At 36.1% G+C, this 21,892-nt stretch overlaps 4 protein-coding genes across 5 annotated transcripts in view; 1 reads left to right on the forward strand and 3 right to left on the reverse strand.

Annotated features, from left to right (window-relative positions):
• Positions 1-127: 127 nt before the first annotated feature.
• Positions 128-4,240, reverse strand: LOC148957428 (uncharacterized). The gene is made up of 2 exons (XM_089115334.1): positions 2,616-4,240; positions 128-2,071 (listed from the first exon to the last, which is right to left on the reverse strand). The coding sequence occupies exons 1-2, from the start codon at positions 3,470-3,472 to the stop codon at positions 1,594-1,596; spliced, it is 1,335 nt and encodes a 444-aa protein (XP_088971460.1). The 5' UTR covers positions 3,473-4,240; the 3' UTR covers positions 128-1,593.
• Positions 4,241-4,571: 331 nt separating this feature from the next.
• LOC135694557 (kelch-like ECH-associated protein 1) lies at positions 4,572-11,409 on the reverse strand. The gene is made up of 6 exons (XM_065213355.2): positions 10,514-11,409; positions 8,533-8,718; positions 7,885-8,074; positions 7,017-7,289; positions 6,294-6,459; positions 4,572-5,699 (listed from the first exon to the last, which is right to left on the reverse strand). Exons 1-6 carry the CDS (start codon positions 11,105-11,107, stop codon positions 5,402-5,404), a joined length of 1,707 nt encoding a protein of 568 aa, XP_065069427.2. The 5' UTR covers positions 11,108-11,409; the 3' UTR covers positions 4,572-5,401.
• A 108-nt stretch (positions 11,410-11,517) lies between these two features.
• LOC148957429 (serine/threonine-protein kinase STK11-like) lies at positions 11,518-18,436 on the forward strand. Its single transcript, XM_089115335.1, has 9 exons — positions 11,518-12,033; positions 12,563-12,646; positions 13,007-13,096; positions 13,412-13,544; positions 13,826-13,962; positions 14,532-14,659; positions 15,370-15,427; positions 15,921-16,087; positions 16,416-18,436. Exons 1-9 carry the CDS (start codon positions 11,717-11,719, stop codon positions 16,532-16,534), a joined length of 1,233 nt encoding a protein of 410 aa, XP_088971461.1. The 5' UTR covers positions 11,518-11,716; the 3' UTR covers positions 16,535-18,436.
• LOC148957430 (uncharacterized) overlaps positions 18,378-21,892 on the reverse strand; it is a 36,119-nt gene continuing 32,604 nt past the window's right edge. For both annotated transcript variants that reach the window (XM_089115330.1, XM_089115331.1), the window contains exon 24: positions 18,378-21,425. In XM_089115330.1, the coding sequence (XP_088971456.1) occupies positions 18,378-21,425 (3,048 nt within the window). The remainder of the gene's footprint in view (positions 21,426-21,892) is intronic.

A 21,892-nucleotide genomic window follows, 5' to 3' on the forward strand; every position in this document is an offset into this window, starting at 1 on the left:
TTATCATAGGGAGAGAATATGAAGTGGACAGGACGATTTTTCTACCCTAGAGGGCACAAGGACGATTTTTCCAAATTTACAATTTTCGTACCCTAGAGGGCAAAAGAGAAGCCACATTACCTCACACATGCTCACCCCAGTTTTTCCTCCCTGTATTGCCCCTTCCCTGCGTTGTTTCCTCCTGTAAGAAAGATAGGTATTGGGTGACAGACAAGATAATATTTAGAAGTTGAATCATCAAGGCTGGGTGCGGAAAAAATGGCTTTATTTCTAAGAAGGAAAGACAAGTTCAAGGTGATGGCAGATTTGACTTATTAATTTGACTTGTGGTTAGAAAACACAAGAAGTGAAACATGCATTTCTTTGTTGGATTAAGATTTGCAAAGGAGTTATTCGGAGAATTTGTAGTTTGTAGTTTCGACGCTTGTAGATTCGCAAGACCGCTGCAGAACATTTCTCAATCTTTTTCATATGATCGTCGAGGCAAATCCTAGTCGTCGTACCAAACAAAAACGGAATTCTTCATTGTGTGTGATGAAAAAGAGCGCAAGAAACTTCGAGGCTTCAGGACGCACTTATAAAGGCTTCAAGTAAGAATGGTCAGCCTCAAATTTAAAAGTGCAGTTTTGTCACGACGAAGCTCTGGAAGTGTATTATAGAACCACTAGCCTTGCATTCTGCATTGTCGACGATTCAGAGTAGCAGTATAGGCTAGGTGATTATTACAAAAAAAAAACAAAAATCTTCTGCTTTCTAAGGATTTTGTGTTAAACATTATTGAGTTACTTTTCCTCTAACCAAGTTGCTAAATTTTAATATTTTGTTGCTGCTAGTGAAATTCTTACAGAAAAAGGATACAGAAACACCTTTGAGAAAGCAACATAAATGATTTATTTCTTAAAGCCAGCAATATTTTATATCTGGGCTGATGACAATATACTAGCTTATTGTCCAAAAGTATCCCCGGCCAGGTGATTTTTTTGGCAAAGAAACCGGAGTTGCGTTATCACGGTTAGAAGACAATGGAATGATTGCAAGCTCGAAAAATTCCATGCTTTATAGCTCAGAAAAATATTAGTGGAGAAAAGATAGACATTAATGGAAAAATAATCAAATCCAAACAGAAAGATTTGGAAGAGCCTACCAAACGAGCAGAAATAAGCAGAATTTTCAGAATCTTTAAGAATCAAACAAAAATGGGACAAGGCAGAGAGTTAAATTGCAAATGTATGCCTTTCAGTGTAACTTAACGTTCTGATTTAGTTTCTATCAGTGTAGTTATTCTTGCAAAAGTTCATTTACTTTGTTTAGGCAGATCCGATTTTAATCAGATAGTTTTGTATATATGTACATGTTTATTTGTGTATATATTGTTAGCTAACATGTAAGATCGAAGAGAAAGTATTAAGCGTTGATCAGCATTCAGTCTGTGTATGGATGTTTAAGGTATGAAGCAACAAAGATTGATTTACAAATATTTATATATATAATTATCTACTTTTACTTTAAAGCTCTCTTTTACTAGCTATCTTTCTACTTCTTCTGTTGCCTCTATGCAATTCAGTCCTTAACAATTCAGTCTATTGAAGACAACTAGGGACTTTTTGAATGTGTATCCAAGAAATATTGATCATTCAGCTGGCTAATTCTTCTCTCCATTGCATCATTCTTTTCCTCATACTTTTCAATCTGCAATAAGCAGTGGTTTAGGTTTTCTTCTAACATTTCTTTATTGCTTTCCAGTTCCTCAATATCCACTTCAAGTCTCAACAAAACACCGTTCTTCCCATTCAGCTCATGGCTGACGTAATCCATCTTGGCACTTGCTTCCATCATTCGCATTCGTTCTTGTTCGTTTTCTTTTGATAGCTCAAAGGCTTTTGAAGTCAGTTCCTGCACTCTCTTTTGAGTTTTGAGCAAATTCAGATGCAATTCATTTGACTTCAAAACTGCGTTACGACAAGCCTCTTTTGTGTCCTCTATAATACTCAAAGATTTTTCAATGCGAACGATCAGCCCATCTCTGTGTTCCATCAACTCTTTAAACTCTACTGAATTGAATATCTGTTTTCTGTAAATTAATTTTGATATCAGTTTAGCTAATTGAATCGTGAAACACGGTGCATGCACAAAGCTAGTTGATCAATGTCTCTAAGGCATTTTAACAGGTACAATAATACAAGGACCTCTGAGAAGGGAAATAAAGAACAGGCTCTGTGTAGTACCAAGATAGCTTAATATAAAAGAGGCGCATTGCATTTTAACTACATATTTTGAAACCTAACTACCAGGTTTACTTGGATGGGAGTGGCTAAAGGCTCCATATTGTTTTTTCCAACAGGAATCGACTTCCAAGCAAAGTCGTTCAACAAAAATTTGTTGAAAAAGTTTGTATACTTATATCAACTTAATTGGACAGACAATCGGGAACCGTCGGTGGGTGTTAAAGGTAGGGCTACATAACAAAATGTTTTTATTGTAAATGTTGCCATTGAAATTATTAATTCTAAAAAAAGGAAAGTAATGAAAAAATATGATTTGTATCTCAAATAAAATGCAAAGAGCGATTATTATTAAATGAAGGCTCCAACTGAGGTCTACAAATGAACCATTACCTGTTTACTTCTGACTGCCGTTCGATTTTCGCTTTCTTGTTGACAATATCATTTTCAACAAATGTCTCACACTCCTTGATGTTTTTCAATCTCTCTTCTTTATCAAGAAACTCGTTTTCCAGCCGGCCTTTCTCCTCCATCCATTCCTTCATTTCTGCGCCATATTTCTCCGCAGCCCGCTCCCAGCAATCCCCAGTACTGACATTTCTAGCATCCTTCAATTGATCAACCTCTTTGTTTTTCTCTTCGATCAAACGCTCAAACTCCTTTATTTTTGCTTTTAAGAAAACTCTTCCAAATGATATTTTCGTCCCATGATGCTCTCTGTTTAGAATTCTTCGTAATTCTTTATATACATTATGTCTATTAATTTCATTGATAACATATTCACCAATCTCCCATTTACGTTTCTCTAGGTTAACAAGATCCTTTATAAGTTCATCAGAAAGCTTCGCAAGCTTTTTTACATCTGTCTTTTCATCATGGTCCTGTAAAATTCCACCAACTTCATCTACCGCGAAATCAATTTGTTCCGCGTCCTCCAGTTGGAGGCTGAGGCACTCTTTTAAAAGAGCCTCCTTTTCTACAAGCTCCTGATCTAAAGCTGTTGCCTCAGAATCTTTACGTAGAAGCAGCTCCTTGTGCTCTTTCTGCACCTTGTTGGTCTCCTCTGCTAGATCTTTTTGGTCGTTATTCAGATCAAGTAAGATTTTCAAGGTCGATGTATTTGTGGTTTTCAATTTGGGTGCTTTTTCATCACTATCTGGCTCCTTTCTTTTTGGCTTTGAGGAACAAATCTTGCCTCCGTTTCCACTGGTAGCGGCTTTTGAACGTGATTTTGCTTTAGGTGGCGGCATCTTAAGTCTAGGTTCATCAGACAAAATAGCATAAAAAAGATTACGAATGAGGTATTCGAATATCTTGTTTTTAGAATAAAGGATTCGAAAAAATGTCTGGAGCTTGAAGTTAGAAGATTGTTGTTGTGGTATTGTGGTATATTACAAGAACTTTCATTTAGCTCTGCGGCAACATTAGACGCAGAAAGCCTTGCAACAATATATTTCCCCTGTCTATATGCAACAATATTATTCTATTGACACAGACTATTTTATTATGGTGAAAGTCACTGAACATCGAACAGGATACTAGGAACAGCAGTCAAAATGAAGTGCAATTCAATTTCTTCAAGATGGTCTTGTACCCTTACAAGACCATCATCCTGCACAATGTAGATACAGTCACACTCATTGTGATCTGGTACGGCATGATGAAAGTGTAAAATTTTCCAGAACATGTTTACGTTAAATTCATTTCCTCTAAGTAAAACTTTTAGTGGAAGATCAAAATGTTTTGCAGTGTATCTGGATCAGCTAAATGTGTTGAGCGTTGAACGTCTTCTGGAAAGCTGCAAACGATCTTTGTACAAAGACAGTCAACATAATAGGCTTATGTAAAACGATAGACTAATATAAACTAGAACTAATAATATCAATTCTTTAGTGATCTCTAAATGACAAGACGATTAAGAACATGGATATCTCTCCGCATGTTAGAAAACAACAGTACTCATAATATCACCTTGAAAAATATTGAGGCAGATTTTACTGCGAGAAACAGATCAATCATTATCCTTCCTATTTTCAAAAACTGATTAAATGCTAGAACAGAAAAAATGGCAAATGTAGGCTCTGCAAAATATACATTTTAAAATTGTGTATCTGACAGGAGAGGCCTTAACTTGTAATTATCTTGTATATGTGACAATTTCAAATTAACATTATAACTTTAATTAGATTGTATTTTAAATAAAGTGTAAATAGTAGGCCAGCTGTAAATAACTTCTGTAGTTGCTTTTCTAGTCTACTGTATATGAATAAATTATCACCATCGCGATGAAAATTATTATGATGCTGATGATGAGCAGACAGGACGCTCTTACATTGATTGCTAGGCTCACGTCAAAAATGCAATCCATCTGGCTTAGTTTGTCATATTGTTCTGATTCATATCAAAATCTATTTACAGGATATTTGTGCTTAAATAACATGCAATACACAATTTATATTTACACAGAAAGTGGTAGAAAATGAAATATTTTACTCTAAATTCAAGGTTTTCTAGATTTAACGTATTCTAGAGTTTACTTTCTATACCCAACCAATGGATATAAACGCTTGTCCAATAAGTTTTATTGAATATTTGAAAAGACAACCTAATTAATACTAATTTTATAAACAACTCAAGGTAATGCGGCAAAATTATTCTCATTCAAATATGTCAAGGTACATTGTAACCAATTTCATAACAAAAGCTGCCAAAGGACGGTAGCACAGTATCAAATTGAAAATGCAAAACAAATCTCAACAGAACCATTAAGGGTCTAGAGTCTTCCCCTTAGTAAAAACTTCCAAGCACATGAATGTTAAACGGTTAAAAATATTATCTTTTTCATTGTTTTGTACATCTTAGGGCTCAAAACATTAATGTTTATAAATAATTCAAATATGTAAATACAAAAACGCAATTTGTTTGACTATTAGGTTTCAAAAGTTGTGAAAATTAAAAAACTTATCTGCTGGATTAGGTCTTGGCCGGTTAGGTATGAACCGAAGAAAATTATGGTGATAATCACGGTAAATAGTCGATGTGTTTCGGTGCTCACAGACGTATTTCAACTACTAACATAATTAGCTAGTATGGTTATACATGGACTGCTGTATTGATTGTTGATTGAGTAATCAACAATGGTGAATGGTGACAGTGATTAGAATGATTGTACAGATTGCTTAGATCGGTGGTTTAATACCCACAGCGACACCCGCCCCACTCTTACCAACCGGCATCTTCGATTCGATCACTTCCCAGGAATCTCTTTTTTGATTGTATATTTCGATACTCGGCAGAAAATGTTCACCGTCATAGCCGCCAAGTGCGTAAAGCTGATTGTCGATCAGCGCCACGCTCAATGCGCTACGGTGACAATTCATAGGAGAAATAATTGTCCATTTGTCTTCCTCTGGGTCGTAGCATTCTGCGCTGTTAAGTTGAGTTATCCCGTTATATCCACCAACAGCATAAAGTTTCCTGCAGGGAGGAATGGGTAAATGATGAGCTGTAGCGCTTAGCGAAGAAGTCGCCAGAAACAGCCTTCGTTGTGGCGAAATAACTTTGATGTCAAAAGTACAACTATGGCATAGAAGTGGCAGAGCATCTTGGTTGCATCTTTAAAAGCTTTTTTTTCTCCAACTTTCATCACAGTATGAAGCGTTTGGTGATAATGAGAAAGGGACAAGGTTTACATTCATACAAAAATGGCTGGAAAAACGGAGACAAAATATCTCCATTTTTAATTTCTGTCCTGAAGTTTGGTTTTGTGTTAGAATACATGTTAAGATTCCCTTGATTTCTAGGAATATGGAAATGGGCAATTGATAAACATGATTTTTGGATATACGTTTTAAAATTGCACTTTTTACACACTTAAGGATACACAAAATTGGCTCACGAAACAAAAGTTCTCTTTGAAGAAATAAGGTTTACAAAGCCATGAAAGAAAGTTTAAATATCTGACTTTGAGAAAAGCTGAATATAAACTGAGATGTCCACAACAATCATTTCGATCGTAAGAGAGGGAATTAGCATGGTAGGTTCAAGCAAAGCAAGTTGTTACGACCATACCCATGGAATGCTGCAGCCGCGGCTCCACTTCTAGGTGTATTCATGGAAGCAACTAGGAACCACTTGTTTGTATCAGGACAATAACACTCAGTGCTGCGAAGGCGGTTTTCGCCATCAAATCCACCAATGGCGTACAAAAGACGATTTAACACCGCAACCGCAACACCTATCGATTGAATAAGATAAAGGGAGGTTAGAATCCTCATGAGGCTTGAAATTAATAGATGATTAACATGTTTCTATCATGGGAAACACATCAATCGAGTCAAGCCGGTGTGTTAAAGTTTTAGTTGATACTGTACTAATTGAGACACACCTACCTGCAACAGTGACACATCCACTTAAATGTAAATAGCTACTTGCAAGATGATGCTGTCGGAGCCTGATTCAATGCATTATTGTTAAGGTCTTCGAATACCGTTAGATCTTTGAGGAGACCAAGGAAGGCGTGTTTGCGTGGACAGTTTATGTAAAAAATGGTAGATAAATACTATGGAAGACGTTTCTGATGTTTTATTCCTTGAAATGCGTAAGCAAATAAATACAAACGATCTAAGCACGATAATACGCAAATTTCACAAAGTAACTAGCAAAGGATACTATTTAGAGATTTGCTTTTCAGAGAAAAGCCAATTCCAGGGTACCAACATATGAATTAAGGCTGGAGGAAGGGACTTGGGTACATAGGGTTTCATCAGGAATTATTGGCGATGAAAGTTTCACCTATTCGTTTCGTAGTCATGGGTGCAACTTGAGTCCATCGGTCTTCTTCAACGTCATAAGTTTCTGCTGAGTTCAAATGCATCATCCCATCACTGCCTCCAACAGCATACACAACGCCATCCACAACACCAACTCCTAGCCTGTTTCGAGGAACAGTTAAGGATGCGACCTGCAACCATTCGTCGTAAAACGGGTCGTATCTCTCCACTGAATCCGAATCCATGTTGCCATTTGAAGAGTTATTGCGTCCTCCAACCAAATACAACTGGCCACCTTGTAAAGAGGGAAGTGTTACCAAGGTAACTGACAGTGACAGGCTAAGTTAATTTTTGTCTTCAATTCACTTTGAGGGATCAGCTAAGAAATTTAGATGAAATTCCTAGCGACTATCCTAGATTATATCAAGGTATTTGGCTTGAATATAACATTGATTACAATATTGTTGTAACTAAAAACCTTTATTGCCAGACAACAGGAAAACACATTAAATATCTTGCAATTTGGGGTTGGAAGCAAGAAAGATATCTAAGAGAAAACTAGTCTTAAAATGCCCCTATTTGTTGGATGTTTACATATTTGATATGTCATAAGACAGTGAAAATATAATGGTAAATTTTTCTCACGTTGAAACCAACTTATGCCTGAAATTACACATGCAACCATGCTAAGGATGCAATAAACAGTCACAACAATTCTCAGCAATGATGCCTGCTACAAGGGGACATCTGAGGTGTTGGCATTTTTGCCCCTTGCCCTTCTAGAGTGCAGACTCTCCTTGTTCACAGACTCCATATTCTAGCTCTAGTGAAGTTTAATCTAATAACCTAATGTGCATCTATGGATTGAAATCCAGATTGCCATTACTCACCCACAAAAGCAGCACCAGCTCCACTTTTTGGGTTCGGAAGCTCCTTCAGTGTGTGCCATTCACCAGTCTCTGGATTGAAACTGTCTAATGCACTTAAAGAATGCTTCAGGTAGCCTCCAGCTGAGTAAATAACAGTTGCTCCCAGTGGCACTCGCCTTTTTTGTGTTATTTCAACCTTGCTGGTTAGGTCCTAAAGACAAGATATAGGTGAGAAATGTTACCCAAAAACGGTCTAATGTCATGCTGACCTATTTGGAGGAACTTGAAATACAGTGTCATTTACAAACATTAATTTTCTTTAACTTAAGAAATGACAATTAAGACAACAGTTTTAAATAATTGACTTTCTAGTTTAGCAACTCTTAGGAAGCCATTGGGAACTTGGGCAAAACATCAAGTATCAACAATATAATTAAACTTTTTTTGGCTTGCTCAGGTGTTCCTTGTTTTCTTTATTTTTCTACATTGCTGTGAGCAGTTTTTAAAGTCTGTTGAGCAGTTTTGCTACCATGGCCTTAAAATTATTTGTATGTAGTTCATTTGTGGAAGCAAAATAAATATTTACCATGCTTTACAAATTAAGTCACTAGAAAACAGTTGTTAGCATAGAAAATAGCATGAAAGATAATAAAATACTATTTCCAATACCTTGAGAACATCTTCAACTGCAGTTCTACAGCCATTTTCAAATGTTATAAAAGGATTGCTGTCCAACTGACATTGTAAGAATGACTTTGGTAGTAAGTATAATCTAATAACTTCTAAAATTCTGTTCAAAAATTTTCCCCTCTGAATTGGGCTTTGCTGGATCCACTCCATACCAGCCAAGAAAACCTGTAAAAATTAAACTTGCTACATGATATCAGGCAGCTTAATCAAAATGAAAATCATTGCTAAACCGTATGGCTGTGAGTTGCAACTTTCAAGTTTGCATGCTTGCTAAACTTGTCTCCTGCATGTTTTTACCATACTCTCTCCCTTTTAACTCAAAAATGTCTAACTCAGGTTTTCTAAAATTGATGACTGATGATGAGCTTGCATCTGCACAGTCTCCTGAGCTATATATACTAAAAAAGCTTCTTCTACCAATCAAATGGCTTGCAAATAGAGTTACTTCCCGTGATACCTTGTATGTAAGAAATTATATTGGTGCATCTAAGATCTTACAGCCTTCTTGTTTCTAACACACATGGACTGGGTAAAGATAAGACAACTTTTTTACATCTAGAAATCACCTAGGAGAAACTGAAGTTTTTTTGGTTACTTGAACTTGGTATAAAATGGTCTTGCTATATTAGAGATCTTAGGAAAAAGTGCCAAACTCTCCAGTCTGGCATTAAAACTACCTGACAGCTGCTAGTTTGGTATGCATTGCAATTTCAGATTCTGCAAAATACATCCATTTCTCCCAGGATCTGCAGCATGTAAAAAGAAGATCTATTGTTTTAGATGCTATAATTATTTTTTTCATAAAAATCTCAGGCATGCAAGTACCCTATTAATTCAGATTGAATACCTTGTTGAGGGCAGGCCATAACTTGGCACTTGGCAAGTCAGAATTTTTGTTTGCTTGTTTCATTTTGTCCTTGTTTAAGGAGCATGGCCAATTATGACAAAATTTTGGGCATTCAAACAGCCTGCACTTAATTTACACCCTGAAATACCAGATGTGCCATCACTATCAACCCTCCCAGTATAAATTTAGTAGATCTAGTTTTAAGATGCACCCTCAGCCTCTGGTCTAGATTTCATGGCAGTTTTCAACAAGATCTCTGGAGTGCGAAAGCTATTACCCAGGAGTGCAAAAGTGGACTCGTGATAAGTATGCACATTTGAGTATGCACAAATTTCCCAATGATTCTTGAGCTTGTGTATGTCTTTCTTTTGGCATTCAACCACCCTATATCAACTTTTCCCCTCATAAGAAAATTCAATGATTGAAAGTTGAAACTTAGCTTACCTACAACCACATTAGGGGCTGTTATTAAAATCTTTAAAGGTTTAGCAAGAGAAGGAATAATTTTTTTTTGTTTTTTATAAAAAGCCTAATTGATAATCCTAATTGATGACTTCAAGCACATTGCTTAAGAACCTTGAGCTCTAGGTGACCTAAAAATGGCCTAAAATGGTAAATCATCTTAAAGAATTACAAGAAAATGACTGCAAGAATTATTTTAAAATTTATTTAAGCACATCTTTCAGTTTTACCTTGGCAGTCTCTCACTAGACCACTCTCTTGAGGGTCACTCAATTTAGGATGACACTTTTTTCCATCTCTTTTACAAAAAATTTAGAAAGCATTATGCAAACTTAAAGAAACCTGTAAACTTAAGCCACATCCAATCCATGCTCTTTTTTCGGCTGTGCAACAGTGTATGCCACATTTCTAATTTTGATTTCATGTCATTTAATCGGTAGCCCTTCAGCAGTGGTGATTTTTGAAGGAGCCAACTATTAAAAACTTTCATTACAGTATATAGGCCTAGAGGGGCCTTCACTATATAAATGAAATAAACTTATTACAATAACATTAAACTTTAATCAAACCATAATATTAAAAACCTAATTACAAACTAAGAATTCCTATTAAAAAAAAAATAATCTCTAAAATGATGAACACCATATTTACCTCATTTTCTGAACGGACACAAAGTTCACTATGTGACAAATACCAGCAAACTCTCTCGAGAGGCAAGGATAAAAACTCCTCATGCTTAATAACTTTCGCAAAATAATTATCGCAGTAATTTCTCGCATTTGCTTTTAGGTCAAGACAGCCATGTAGTTCGGCAAAAGCGTAAATCCCTAGACAGTTGGTGGCATCCAGTTGTGCCTTCAAAAACTCGCAACATGCTTTTTGGACTCTGGTCATTTGTAAAATTGTTGCCACTGGAAGCAAAGTTTGGACATTATGAGATGATACGTTTAAATTAGCAGTATACGCAAAGTCAATCAATGTTTCGACTGCAGTCGCATCCATTCCTTTCAAAGTTATTTTGGTCTGCTTGCTCTCAACCAGGTCACTGGTGAACATTGCATAAAAATACGGAATACTGGATACAAGAACTAGTTTGTGAGCGAAAATCTCACGGTCATCAACGGAAAGCACTATATCACACATCATCTTGTCTTTTCGAAGATTATTCATAGTTCTAAACGCTCCTTTCATGTGCTCGTCCGTCAAATCGAATTCCATTTCGGCAACAACTGGCGACGGCGCCATCTTGGCTGTGTTATGAAAAACAACATCCACAACAATAGAGAGCTCCTGTGCATCTGCGTTATAACCGCGTTAGCCACAAGCATCTTACAGTGAAACAGTAAACATATTTCAAACACAATTTTACCAGTTTCGATGGTTATTTAGTATAAAATACAGTTGTTTTTGGCATTGGAAAATAACTCATCTCCGGTTGAAAATTTCGGTACAGTCTATTGCAAGAAAAATTAACAGATACAGTTCTACACCTTTGTCTTGTTCTCTCAAATTCATCTTTACAAAAGTGATTAAATGTTAACAAGAATTTCATTCATTTTGCGGTACCGGATTGTGATTTACGCACAACCAAGGTATTTTGTTGCGTCATATTGGTTTGAGATTCTTGCCCGCGTGTAACCGCGGTATTATACAGGAGTACGGATACGGGGACTCCATTGCCACGGAAGGACACAATACTATTATTGCAATGCAAACGAAGGGAAATGGCTGCATGAATGTAGTTATCGTGTTGCTCCGTTTTACTCTGTAGAAAGCAGCAAAATGGCTGCCTGTGATTATCAGTTTTAATGATAATGGAAATAAATCTATTCGCGCAACAAAACACTCGTAACGATGATGGACAGCATTGCATTTCCAGAACAGGCGAAGTTTCTCATGGGCTCGGATGATGGCGGCGATTATTGGTCCGAGCTTGACGATGACTTCAGTTTTGCAATCCACCGTGTTCCATCCGATCAAATAGTTTACGAAAGGCAAAGAAAGAAGGCAAAGATGGTTGGAAAATATTTGATGGGTGACGAACTGGGTGAAGGGTCTTACGGAAAGGTAAAAGAAGCCTTGGATACAGAGAATCTGTGCCGAAGAGCTGTAAAAATAATGAAGAAGAAAAAGCTGAGAAAAATTCCACGAGGAGAGGATAACGTCAGAAGGTCTGTTTATGAATGTTTGTGGATTTTTTTTGCTATAAACTATGGTGCGATTCCAAGACTATTGTTTGCCTTTGAATATGCAAGACCTTAAAGAGAACCCTATCCTTCTCCTGAAGTAAATATTTTCTTTTCATAGTGTTCTTTTTACTTGACAATCAAACAACAGCAAATCAATACATTGTTACCCTGTTTACGGCAATCTGGTCTTTTTTGTTGTTGGTATGGAGAGTATTTTAAACTTAATGTTCCTCTGGCTTCAAAAAATGCTCCTCTGAATATATGCCATTAGTAAATGTTTGTAAAAGTAGCTTGTGAGCTGGGAGTTTGTTACCTTTCTATAATTAAGATATTCAGTATTATGAATGCATAGCTATAATTGACTGTAAGCATCCATTTTAGGTTTCAAAATCAATGAAAATATTTTATGAGATCATGAGCCACACCCCCTTGCAATATATCAACTTGTTTCTGACAGTCTTGTGATATGTTGATTAGGGTAAGCCTCAACTAATTCTTCTTTATCTTGTAGGGAAATCCAGCTGCTAAAAAGATTAAAACACAAAAATGTAATAAACCTGGTTGATGTCCTTTACAGTGAGCCAAAAGAAAAAATATATCCTTTTATATTGTTTTGAAAAACAACATATATTCACTTTTTTGTGCATGTGAATCAGATATCAGAAATGTAAAAGAATTCACTGTAATTAACAAACATTAAAAATAATATGAATTGACTATAATATGATTATCAACATTCTTTGAATTTCAGAGAAAAACAGTTGAAGAAGCATGCTGTCAAAACAAACTGAGATTCTGATATCAATTTACATCAATTTTATTTGATTGACCAATTAAACATCTTGTAGCTTAATTTGATGGGTTATCTTTTTAAAATGAAAATTCTTTATTTAAGTTTAATATTTGTGTCACATCCATGATGTTGAGAAGGTACTTTTTCTTAACTCTTAATTACGTATATGGTAATGGAGTACTGTGTTTGTGGTATGTTTGAGATGCTAGAACGACTCAAAGAGAGCAAATTCCCAGAGTGGCAAGCACATGGGTAAGACATACTGTGTATAAAGTTCCAGTATCATTAGACTCTATATAGCCATTACCAATATTGCTTGAAAGACAGTGATTATAAGCAGTGTGTAACTGGAAACAGGTCTTCAACAGATTTACTTATTATGGTCTAATTTTTTTGTCACTTTATCCAGCAATAAGTTGCCTTGGAATAATCCTGCTCTATACACCAAAAGCATGTAAAACTCTGCCTATACGGCATCAAACATTTTATGACAGACAAGTAAACAGTAATTTTCATTCTTATGGATATAAATAAGCCGGAAAATTTTACATTTCCTTCGTTTTCAAGGTACTTCGGGCAATTAATTGATGGCTTGGAATATCTACACAGCAAAGGCGTTGTGCATAAAGACATCAAACCTTCAAATTTACTTATAGCTACTGATGATGTTTTGAAAATATCAGATTTTGGAGTTGCTGAGGTTTGTTCCAGAAACTGAGATTTTCTTACCTTATCCATTCAACTTGTTTCTCAAATAAGAATAAACTGCTGCACATTCCTCTAAATTGAGTGAGTTTGCAGATGAAATTTCCAGATGAAAAAAATAGTGTTTAAGAATTTTCATCATTTTAGTTCACAGATTTTCATACATCCATTTGATAAACCAGACTTTACTTCTCTTGCTTAGTAATAATTCTATTTTGTATGTCACCCTATCAAATTTCACTTGATTTGCACTCCTGAAGCTGAATTTGTTTCTAGCAACTTGATGTTTTTGCTGCTGATGATACATGTCATACAAGCCAAGGATCCCCAGCATTTCAACCTCCAGAGATTGCAAATGGTGCTGATAAGTTTTCTGGTTTTAAAATAGACATTTGGGCATCTGGTGTTACTTTGTAAGTTTGGCAACCTGTTCTCAATATTCAAAACAAATATTTGTATATCGCTAGAAATGTCATTAAGCTCATGAACTCTATTAAAACAAAATCCAATAAAAAATGTCAGGTGCATGAACTTCATGCAAATAGTGACAATATAATGAGTAAAAAATTAAGTATCTAAATAAAAAAGACTGTCAAAAACATGATGTTTCAAGCACAGTGACTTGAAAAGAATCATGACATATTAAAAGTAACTTGAAAAGAATCAAGCTTAGATAAAACAGGATTCAGCCTATAGGAAAGAATGGAGCTATGACATAACTAAAATCAGTATGTTTTCCCTATATGGCATTTGTGTATATTTTCATCGACCATGTTTTGAAAGGAAACACAGAGGTGCAATGAGAATTAAATTTGATAGCAATTTGACTTATATAGCAAAGTGGCAGTGAGGTCTCATTTGAATAGGTGTGGAGTTGCATTCAATTCATTTTAATTCAATGCAACTAAAATGTGACCTATAAACCAAGCCTCATTTGGGTATGCATGGATAATTTACACAAAAATAATTTTTATAATTCTAGGTTCAACATTATAACTGGCAAGTATCCTTTTGAAGGAGAAAACATTTATAGGCTTTTTGAAAATATTGGTAAAGGCGAGCTGGTTATACCAAGTGAAGTGGATGAAACACTAGGTGGTCTTCTAAAAGGTATAATGTAATTATGTTTGTGTGTTATTCTGTTTAATAAAGCTATCAAAGTAAAATACTTCTATATACAAAAATATACAATAAGGCTAGCAAATTGTCTGTTGATAAATTGTCTGTCTGACATTATTTCTTAAAGACAGGTGTAAAGAGCCCCAATGAGATATTAGAAATGTGTCTTATCACAATTTCCTGATATTGAAGTATGTGACATCAGGAAATGTGAAATATTTGCAAAAAATGTGTGAAAATTTATAAATGTGAAATTCTAGATGTGTAAAAGTTTGCAGAAAATGATATTAAGATGAATAATGTCAATAAACAAGAAATAATGTTGGACCATTATTTTGATGGAGAACATCCAACTTTTAGTTTTTTTTAGCTAGGCATTGTACAACTATAAAATGAATAACATTATCATTTTAATATCAACATTTGTCTGTAACTTTTTCTTAAATGTTCTTCCTTTTTGTGGTATGTTTAATGATACATGAGAAACAGTATTAACAGCGCGACAGACCTGCATACCAAGCATGTGACCTGCATGTGAGGCTGTTCCAAGAATAGCAGGATATATATATACCCATGGATTCTCTTTCAATTTAATGCTCTAAATTGAATTGTTATATAAATTTGAATTGAACTGTATATCAACTTTATTTCATCTAAATTTTATTCCTTGCCTTGGAACTTTATTCTGAATTTCTCCTTAGGAATGTTGGACAAAGATTATGAAACTCGCTTTAATATTCAAGACATCAGACGTCATTTGTAAGTGGAGATTTTGTCTTGTTTTATTTATGTGTATTTGAATCAATTACTGCTGGACTAGGGGCTTCTAGTTAGACATAAGACGTCATTTGTAAGTTAATATTTTGTCTTGTTTAATATATGTGTATTTGAATCAATTACTGCTGGACTGGGGGCATTACCTAACACACAGCTTTAAACTCTCAAATATACAGCCCACAAGAAACTCTACTGAAACTGAAGTTTGCTTCTAGAAATTCAAGTTTAGCATTTACCATTATGAAACTGCATTTAATAAGGTACTGCCTTTAATATTTATTAGATCATAATATTCTGAATGATAGTTTATGATAAGACATACCACCCTAAGAACCAAAAAATTTTAACCTTCAAAAGGTTTTAAATTTTATCAATAAAATAAATATTAGTTTATAATTTGTATATACAATGAATTTGTTATAATGGATCATTAGTTTACAGCGTATCATACAACATATTTTTTAAACAATTTTAGATGGTTTCGTAAGAAGCCCACTCGGACCAAAGATAAAGTACCTTTTCCACCGTTAGCTGGATATGAAGAAGACCCAAACCGAAATACAACAGTTGTACCTTATTTAGAAATCTTATTGGAAGAGACAGATGATGAAACGGTTTCTTCAGATGATGTTTTGCATCAAGGTTTGTATATCATTTTAATAAACCAAAAATTCTTTAGTTCAAAAAATTTACATATGCTTTTTCAAAAAGTAGTACAACCTCCTGAAGCACATTCACAAGAGTATTTATTATATTCAAATGGGTAACAGGTCCTTGTTAAAACTGTAAGGTCTAAATTTAATGGATCATACAGCACCATAAACTTTGCAAGAAATGAGATTACCAGCATGCCAGCAGATTTTGTTATACCTGGACCGAGACTTCCATATTTGTGAGCAGACAAAACACAACCCAAAAATTGGCTTTCCCCATTTAAAAATTTTGCAAGTTTATTTGTCTTCCTTTTCAGGAGAGAATGGTGAGTCAGTCATCATCCATGAGCCAAGCAATAACACAACACATTCAAAATCCAATAAGAAAACTGTCAAAGTTCGCAAGTTTACGCCAAACAATTGTAAATCTATGTAAAGCTTTTACCTCTGTTTATATTCAAATTAGAATTGTACAAATTTAACGCTTTTAGACATTTATAAGTTCCAAATGACAAAAACTAAATTATGGCTTCTGTTTTTATATGTTTACAGTTAGATTTAAGTTTAAAATGTTGCTTTGCCAGTTATGTTAGATATCTGTTTGGAGTTGGTAAGGTGTGTGCTTCTTAGATCTTTTGTATATATAATCAACTGACAGCTTGTATCCATACTGTATCCCAAAATAGATTATTTATATGAATTGACTGTTAATTTGTGCTGAACCATAAACCCTAAACTGTCTGCAACCAAATCTTTAAACAGTGTGATGATGTTAAGACCAGCTAAAGTGATCATTTAATAATGCTGGTTCATCTGTGAAGGAATGATTTAACTTTATGTGCTGGTTTTGTATGAAACAATGAGTTGTTGCTTTGTTAGGTTGATTTGTTAGTAACTTCAAAGTTTATGCAGCATTTCCACTTGATTTAAGATTGGCCCTGGTCTCCCAAATAGTTTTGCCTCAATTCCATCTAATTAGCAGTTTCTCCTTCCGTAATACAACAATTCAACTTACGGGCTGGTTTTGGAAATTTCTCCAAACTTGATTATACAACTTTTTAAAGCTCAGATTTGGTTTTATCACCATAATTTTAGGCCGTATTTAATATTGTTTCTGCTTGTACTTTAGGTTTTACAGAGAACGAAGTTTGAAAACCTGTAAGGGATTGACTGCAAAAATCATTACGGGTGAAAATTTACCCCCCTAGTCGCCAATCACGGTCAAATCCCTTATAAAATTTCTATCTTTATGTTGTCATTAAATCAACATCGTGGGCAAGACCATAATGAAAACTTCCAAGTATACTAAAATCATTGCTCTCAATCTGAATCTGAGGTCAAAAATTTTGTACAAAAGAATTTGAAGAATTTTTCAAAATGAGACCGTAAGTCAAATTGGTGTATATGCCCTGAATATTTCAGAAGTAAACTCTAGAGCAGTTATGTACCAACAATACAGTCAACCAACATTAAAAGTGTGTTTCTCATTGCATATAAGTCTTTCCAACAGAACATGCTATTTTTAAAGCCCAAAACAGTTAAAGAATCTTATACAAAGTTTTTCTGGATTATTTACAAGCCATTAGCAAACAAATTTTAACAAAATTGAAAATGACAAACCTTTAACAAACACCAAAAGAAACATCCTTGTTATCACTGGCAGAAAACCTCCCTTAAGCTGGCTGAATTATATATTTCCCTCTATTTTCTATTATTTTCATGACTTGCATGGTTCCAGCCTTGGCAAGTGAACTGTTCCAGTGATAATGTAACTCAATAGAACCACAGCAATAAAGCAGCGTAGCGTAACTCAACCAGAGAAATATTTTTGGATGGTGAAAACCCAAAACAAATAAAATAAACTATGGAACAGTAAGCTTTTTATAGCAGGTATGTCAATTTACCTGATGGGAAAATTCTTGCAACCCCCCCCCCCCAAAACAATCTTATATACTGCCACAGCACAAAACCTCAGGGGGTTTCCACAGTTATTTGTGATAAAAAAAATTCTGCTCAAGTGCACTAGCCTAAGATGGAGCTAAAGCCTAAAATGAATGGTCTTAGCAAGAAAACAATATTAGTGATTGTTTTTTCTAAGCCCTAATCAGCCTGTAAAATAACATCTTCCTTCCCAATTCAGAAAGTGCTCTGTCTATTAAAGTGGCACGCAATATGAAAGGTTAAGCAAATATGGTCTCGTCAGGAATTTGACCTCTGTTTTATCTATCTAGATGGTAAACACCTTATTGGAACCCAACCCAACAAATATTTGAGCTACTCTAGATCATGTTATTTCTACGTTTAAATTTGTTTCTATGAAAATAAGTTCTTCCTTGCATCATATTTTGTCTATCCTGCCTTTCAACTAGCTGTGTTGTCCGATGACGCGAAGCATTTCGTTCCTTGATTCTTTTCGTTATCTCTTCAACTTTTGTCAAATTCGGCTGATGTTCACGGTCATTGTTTCCTAAAGTTCTCACGATTCGTTTCGCTGGGTCTGGCGATATTTCTGTTACGTTTCTCGATTGCAAATGCTCAAAACTGTCGGTTCGCTCTAGTGAAATACGAAAGTCTCGCAGTTTAAACTTACTGAAAGTAGTCACACCTGCATCTTTAGCATCCAAACTCCCATCCTTTTGTTGGATTGTACTTCTCCCATTTTGCTCATTCATATCTTCAAGGTTTTCTAGACCAGTTTTCCAATTTTTCCGTTCATTAAATAGTGGAGAGTTTGTATTCACCATCCCTTGGTCACGATTTACTCCATTTGCATGGTTCTTTTCCGCTATTTGAACGTGTCGATAAAACTTGTTAACAGGCATCTTCCTTTGTTTCTTTGCATTTGGGCCTACCCCAGAAAAAGCATTATTATTTTGAAATTGAGAAGCTTCGCGCTTTCTAGAAAAATTCTGAGAAAAATTATTCAAATCGTCAGCCGAGTTTTGAAGTTTACTATCAGCACCCAAAAAGGGTTGTCGATTTGGTTTCTTGGTCATTGCACTACCGAAAAACCCTTCGGGTATTGTCTTTCCGCCAGGTTGCCGACTGTTAGACCCTTGCACAAACAAACTTTCTTCATTTTGATCTCTCTTGGCTTTCTCCATATTTTTCCTCTTCTCCGCAACAACAACAAAATCCGCATCAAACGTTTGCTTGCGCACGCCGTCTGTTGACACTCTTATTCTGTGAATTTCATCATCAATATTTTGCATGGTTCTTCGCTTCGCAAATCCATCAGCACGACCGTGACTCTGATCAATAACGTGTTGAGGAACCTCACTACCATACATGCTTTGTCCGTGGTCTGCATGAAACCCTTTCTCGCCATTTCGTTGAACAACTGACCCTTTATTATGTGTATTCCAAATTGTCGTACTCTGTCCTTTTTTTACATCTTCCCCATTTGTAAACACAATGGGGACATCTAAAGATGCTGCATCATAACTCGTGTTTGGATTTGGTTCACCTCCATCGCTGTATGCCTGTGTATACGTATTAGAGAGGGGTGCAAATGAATTCCCGGTTTTGGGACCCCCTTGCTGTTGAAATTGATTTTGCAAATAGGTAACTTGCTGTACATTCTGTATCGCATATTGGTTGCCTTGCACTCCTTGCATATTTTGTGTATAATACCCATTATCATGCACTGTGCCAGTCTGGTTATTGGCAGACCATTGAACATATGAATTGTAGCCCGCATAGCCTTGTGAGACTTGGTTTTGTGCCTCAATGCAATTATTGCGCTTTGCGTATAAGGCAGCCCGCAACCGCAACTCATTCTGAGCATTGTTGGACTCATCTATGAAATTAATACCGTCCTTCGAGTCGCCCAAACAAATTTCCATCGGTGTTTCTTGGTCATTGCTGCCGTCATCACTTGGAGGCAATGGTGGCAGATTCTCTTTGGCGGGCTGCTGAGTTGGGGGTAATGGTGGCAGATTCTCTTTGGCGGGCTGCTTAGTTGGGGGTAAAGGAGGAGGTGCATTAACATCAGCAGATGTCTCTGTAGGAGCTGGTTTTCCTGTGGTTACTTCGTTTTCCAAACTCTCACTGTCTGCTTCGCCTTTCTTCTCAGTTTTAGAAGATGGAGCCTTTTCATTTGTATCGCCATTCCGGTTATTCTGAGATGCTAAGGCCGGCTGATTAGAATCTGCTGAAAAATCCTCTGGGGATAAACAGAGCTCTTGAACTTTTTCTGTTTCTGTTTCGCGGTTATGATCTTCTTGCTTGGATAAGGCAGACTTAGCAATGCTTTTGGTCATATTTGCAGTACTAACTTGTTGCAACACAGTCGTAGGTACACTGTCGCTTGCAGTTGAAGACACAACGTCCATTTTTACTTCACTTGTGCTCGATTCTGCTTCTTGCTTTCCTTGGTTGCAACTTTTTAAATTGCCCGTTTGGATGCTCGTTTGAGCACCCTCTTCATCAACTGGCCCTACCTGCGCTGGACCCTCCTTAGCAACTCTAAGTTTCTCCCTCTCCTCTAAGCGCTTGCAACTGGTTTCACATTTCGTTCCATCCCCGTGGCAATGAGGCAGCTTAAAGTATGAAGACGACGGCTTTGTTCTTAGTTTTGAACATTTCTTAATACACTCCGTACCATCGCTATGCGTATGTGGAAGTTTTTTGTATCTGGCAATTTGACTTGCATAAGCGTTAGGGGAAATACCTGGGGATACAGATACCTTGGCACTTGTTCCTCCTGCCATCTTCATGCATTTGTCAACGCATTCTGTGCCATCACTGTGTTTGTGAGGAAACTTGCTACATCTGTTCTTCCGGGCTTGCTCAGCTTGAGTACCTGACATTTCACCGTCTTTAGGCGATGAAACCCCTTTGAGACACTTATCTTTGCAATCAGTGCCGTCACTATGGCGATGTGGAAGTCTTACCTCATGTCGAATATGACTTCGTTTCCCGAGGCTGTCACTATCAGGATCCCTAGAGGTCTGCGACATTAACCTTGGTCGGCTGTCATTACTAGCCCCAGGGCTATGTCCTCGGTGTGGGGCATCTGTTTTTGTCCTTATTCGTGGATCAGCAACTTTTGTGACCTCGCGATTCGGCTCGTCATTATGAGGTAGTTTATCAGATACGTCTTCATCACTGAGGTCCTCATACTGCAATGGAGTTGACGCAGCATCAAATTCCAATCGGTTTTCTTCAAGGTTGCCAGGAGTTTTTGATTTATTGGAACCTTCAAGACGTTCATTTGCTGTCACACTCGAAAAAACAGCAGTCTCGATTTGATCAAAAGAACTTATATTGAAGAAGAGGCCTCTTGAACGTGCAAAGTCAATCATGTCTTTCCAATCTTCGTCAACCTAAAATTTAAAAGATCAATTAAGATGATTTTATATGGGAATCAAGTAAGGGAATCATCTACAAAACGACAACACTATTTAGCTCTAAGCAAAAGAACATCAGTCAGCCATTGCAGTTTTAGCACTGTACTAAAGTTTTGAAAATAATTTCTATCAATGAATGCAAATTTATCCTCAGAGGGGGGGAGGGGGGGCAATAAAAGTAGGTCTGCAGTAGAGAAGCAGGAGACCAAAGAGGGGTAAAGGAACTATATAAATGTAATAGAATTGTGACATGCAAAAATTCTAAGTCGCAGTCTGCATGCTTGTTCCTTTCTATTGTTTTTTGGAGCACCCCAAATATCAAAGATATGAAGTCTATGTAATTTTTCTGAACCATTAAATGTCTAAAAATTTTAGTTCATAATGGTAAAGTCCGGAAAGATACTCGGGCTTAGGACACGCCTACTTGCAGCCTATTTTCATAA

Source organism: Rhopilema esculentum, unplaced genomic scaffold (genome assembly GCF_057945365.1).
Source record: "Rhopilema esculentum isolate cy_ngs unplaced genomic scaffold, ASM5794536v1 HiC_scaffold_27, whole genome shotgun sequence".
In the NCBI taxonomy this organism is placed as follows: domain Eukaryota; kingdom Metazoa; phylum Cnidaria; class Scyphozoa; order Rhizostomeae; family Rhizostomatidae; genus Rhopilema; species Rhopilema esculentum.

Bases quoted from the DNA above. Each gene is read 5' to 3' on its own strand.
- LOC148957428 (XM_089115334.1), bottom strand. From the start codon at position 3,472: ATGCCGCCACCTAAAGCAAAATCACGTTCAAAAGCCGCTACCAGTGGA. The intron at 2,072-2,615 runs GTAATGGTTCAT...ATTAATTTACAG, and splicing joins CGGCAGTCAGAAGTAAACAG to AAAACAGATATTCAATTCAG.
- LOC135694557 (XM_065213355.2), bottom strand. From the start codon at position 11,107: ATGGCGCCGTCGCCAGTTGTTGCCGAAATGGAATTCGATTTGACGGAC. The intron at 7,290-7,884 runs GTGAGTAATGGC...CCTCTTTACAAG, and splicing joins AGCTGGTGCTGCTTTTGTGG to GTGGCCAGTTGTATTTGGTT. The intron at 6,460-7,016 runs GTGAAACTTTCA...TTCAATCGATAG, and splicing joins CATGACTACGAAACGAATAG to GTGTTGCGGTTGCGGTGTTA.
- LOC148957429 (XM_089115335.1), top strand. From the start codon at position 11,717: ATGATGGACAGCATTGCATTTCCAGAACAGGCGAAGTTTCTCATGGGC. The intron at 12,647-13,006 runs ATATCCTTTTAT...ACTCTTAATTAC, and splicing joins AGTGAGCCAAAAGAAAAAAT to GTATATGGTAATGGAGTACT. The intron at 13,963-14,531 runs GTAAGTTTGGCA...TTATAATTCTAG, and splicing joins TGGGCATCTGGTGTTACTTT to GTTCAACATTATAACTGGCA.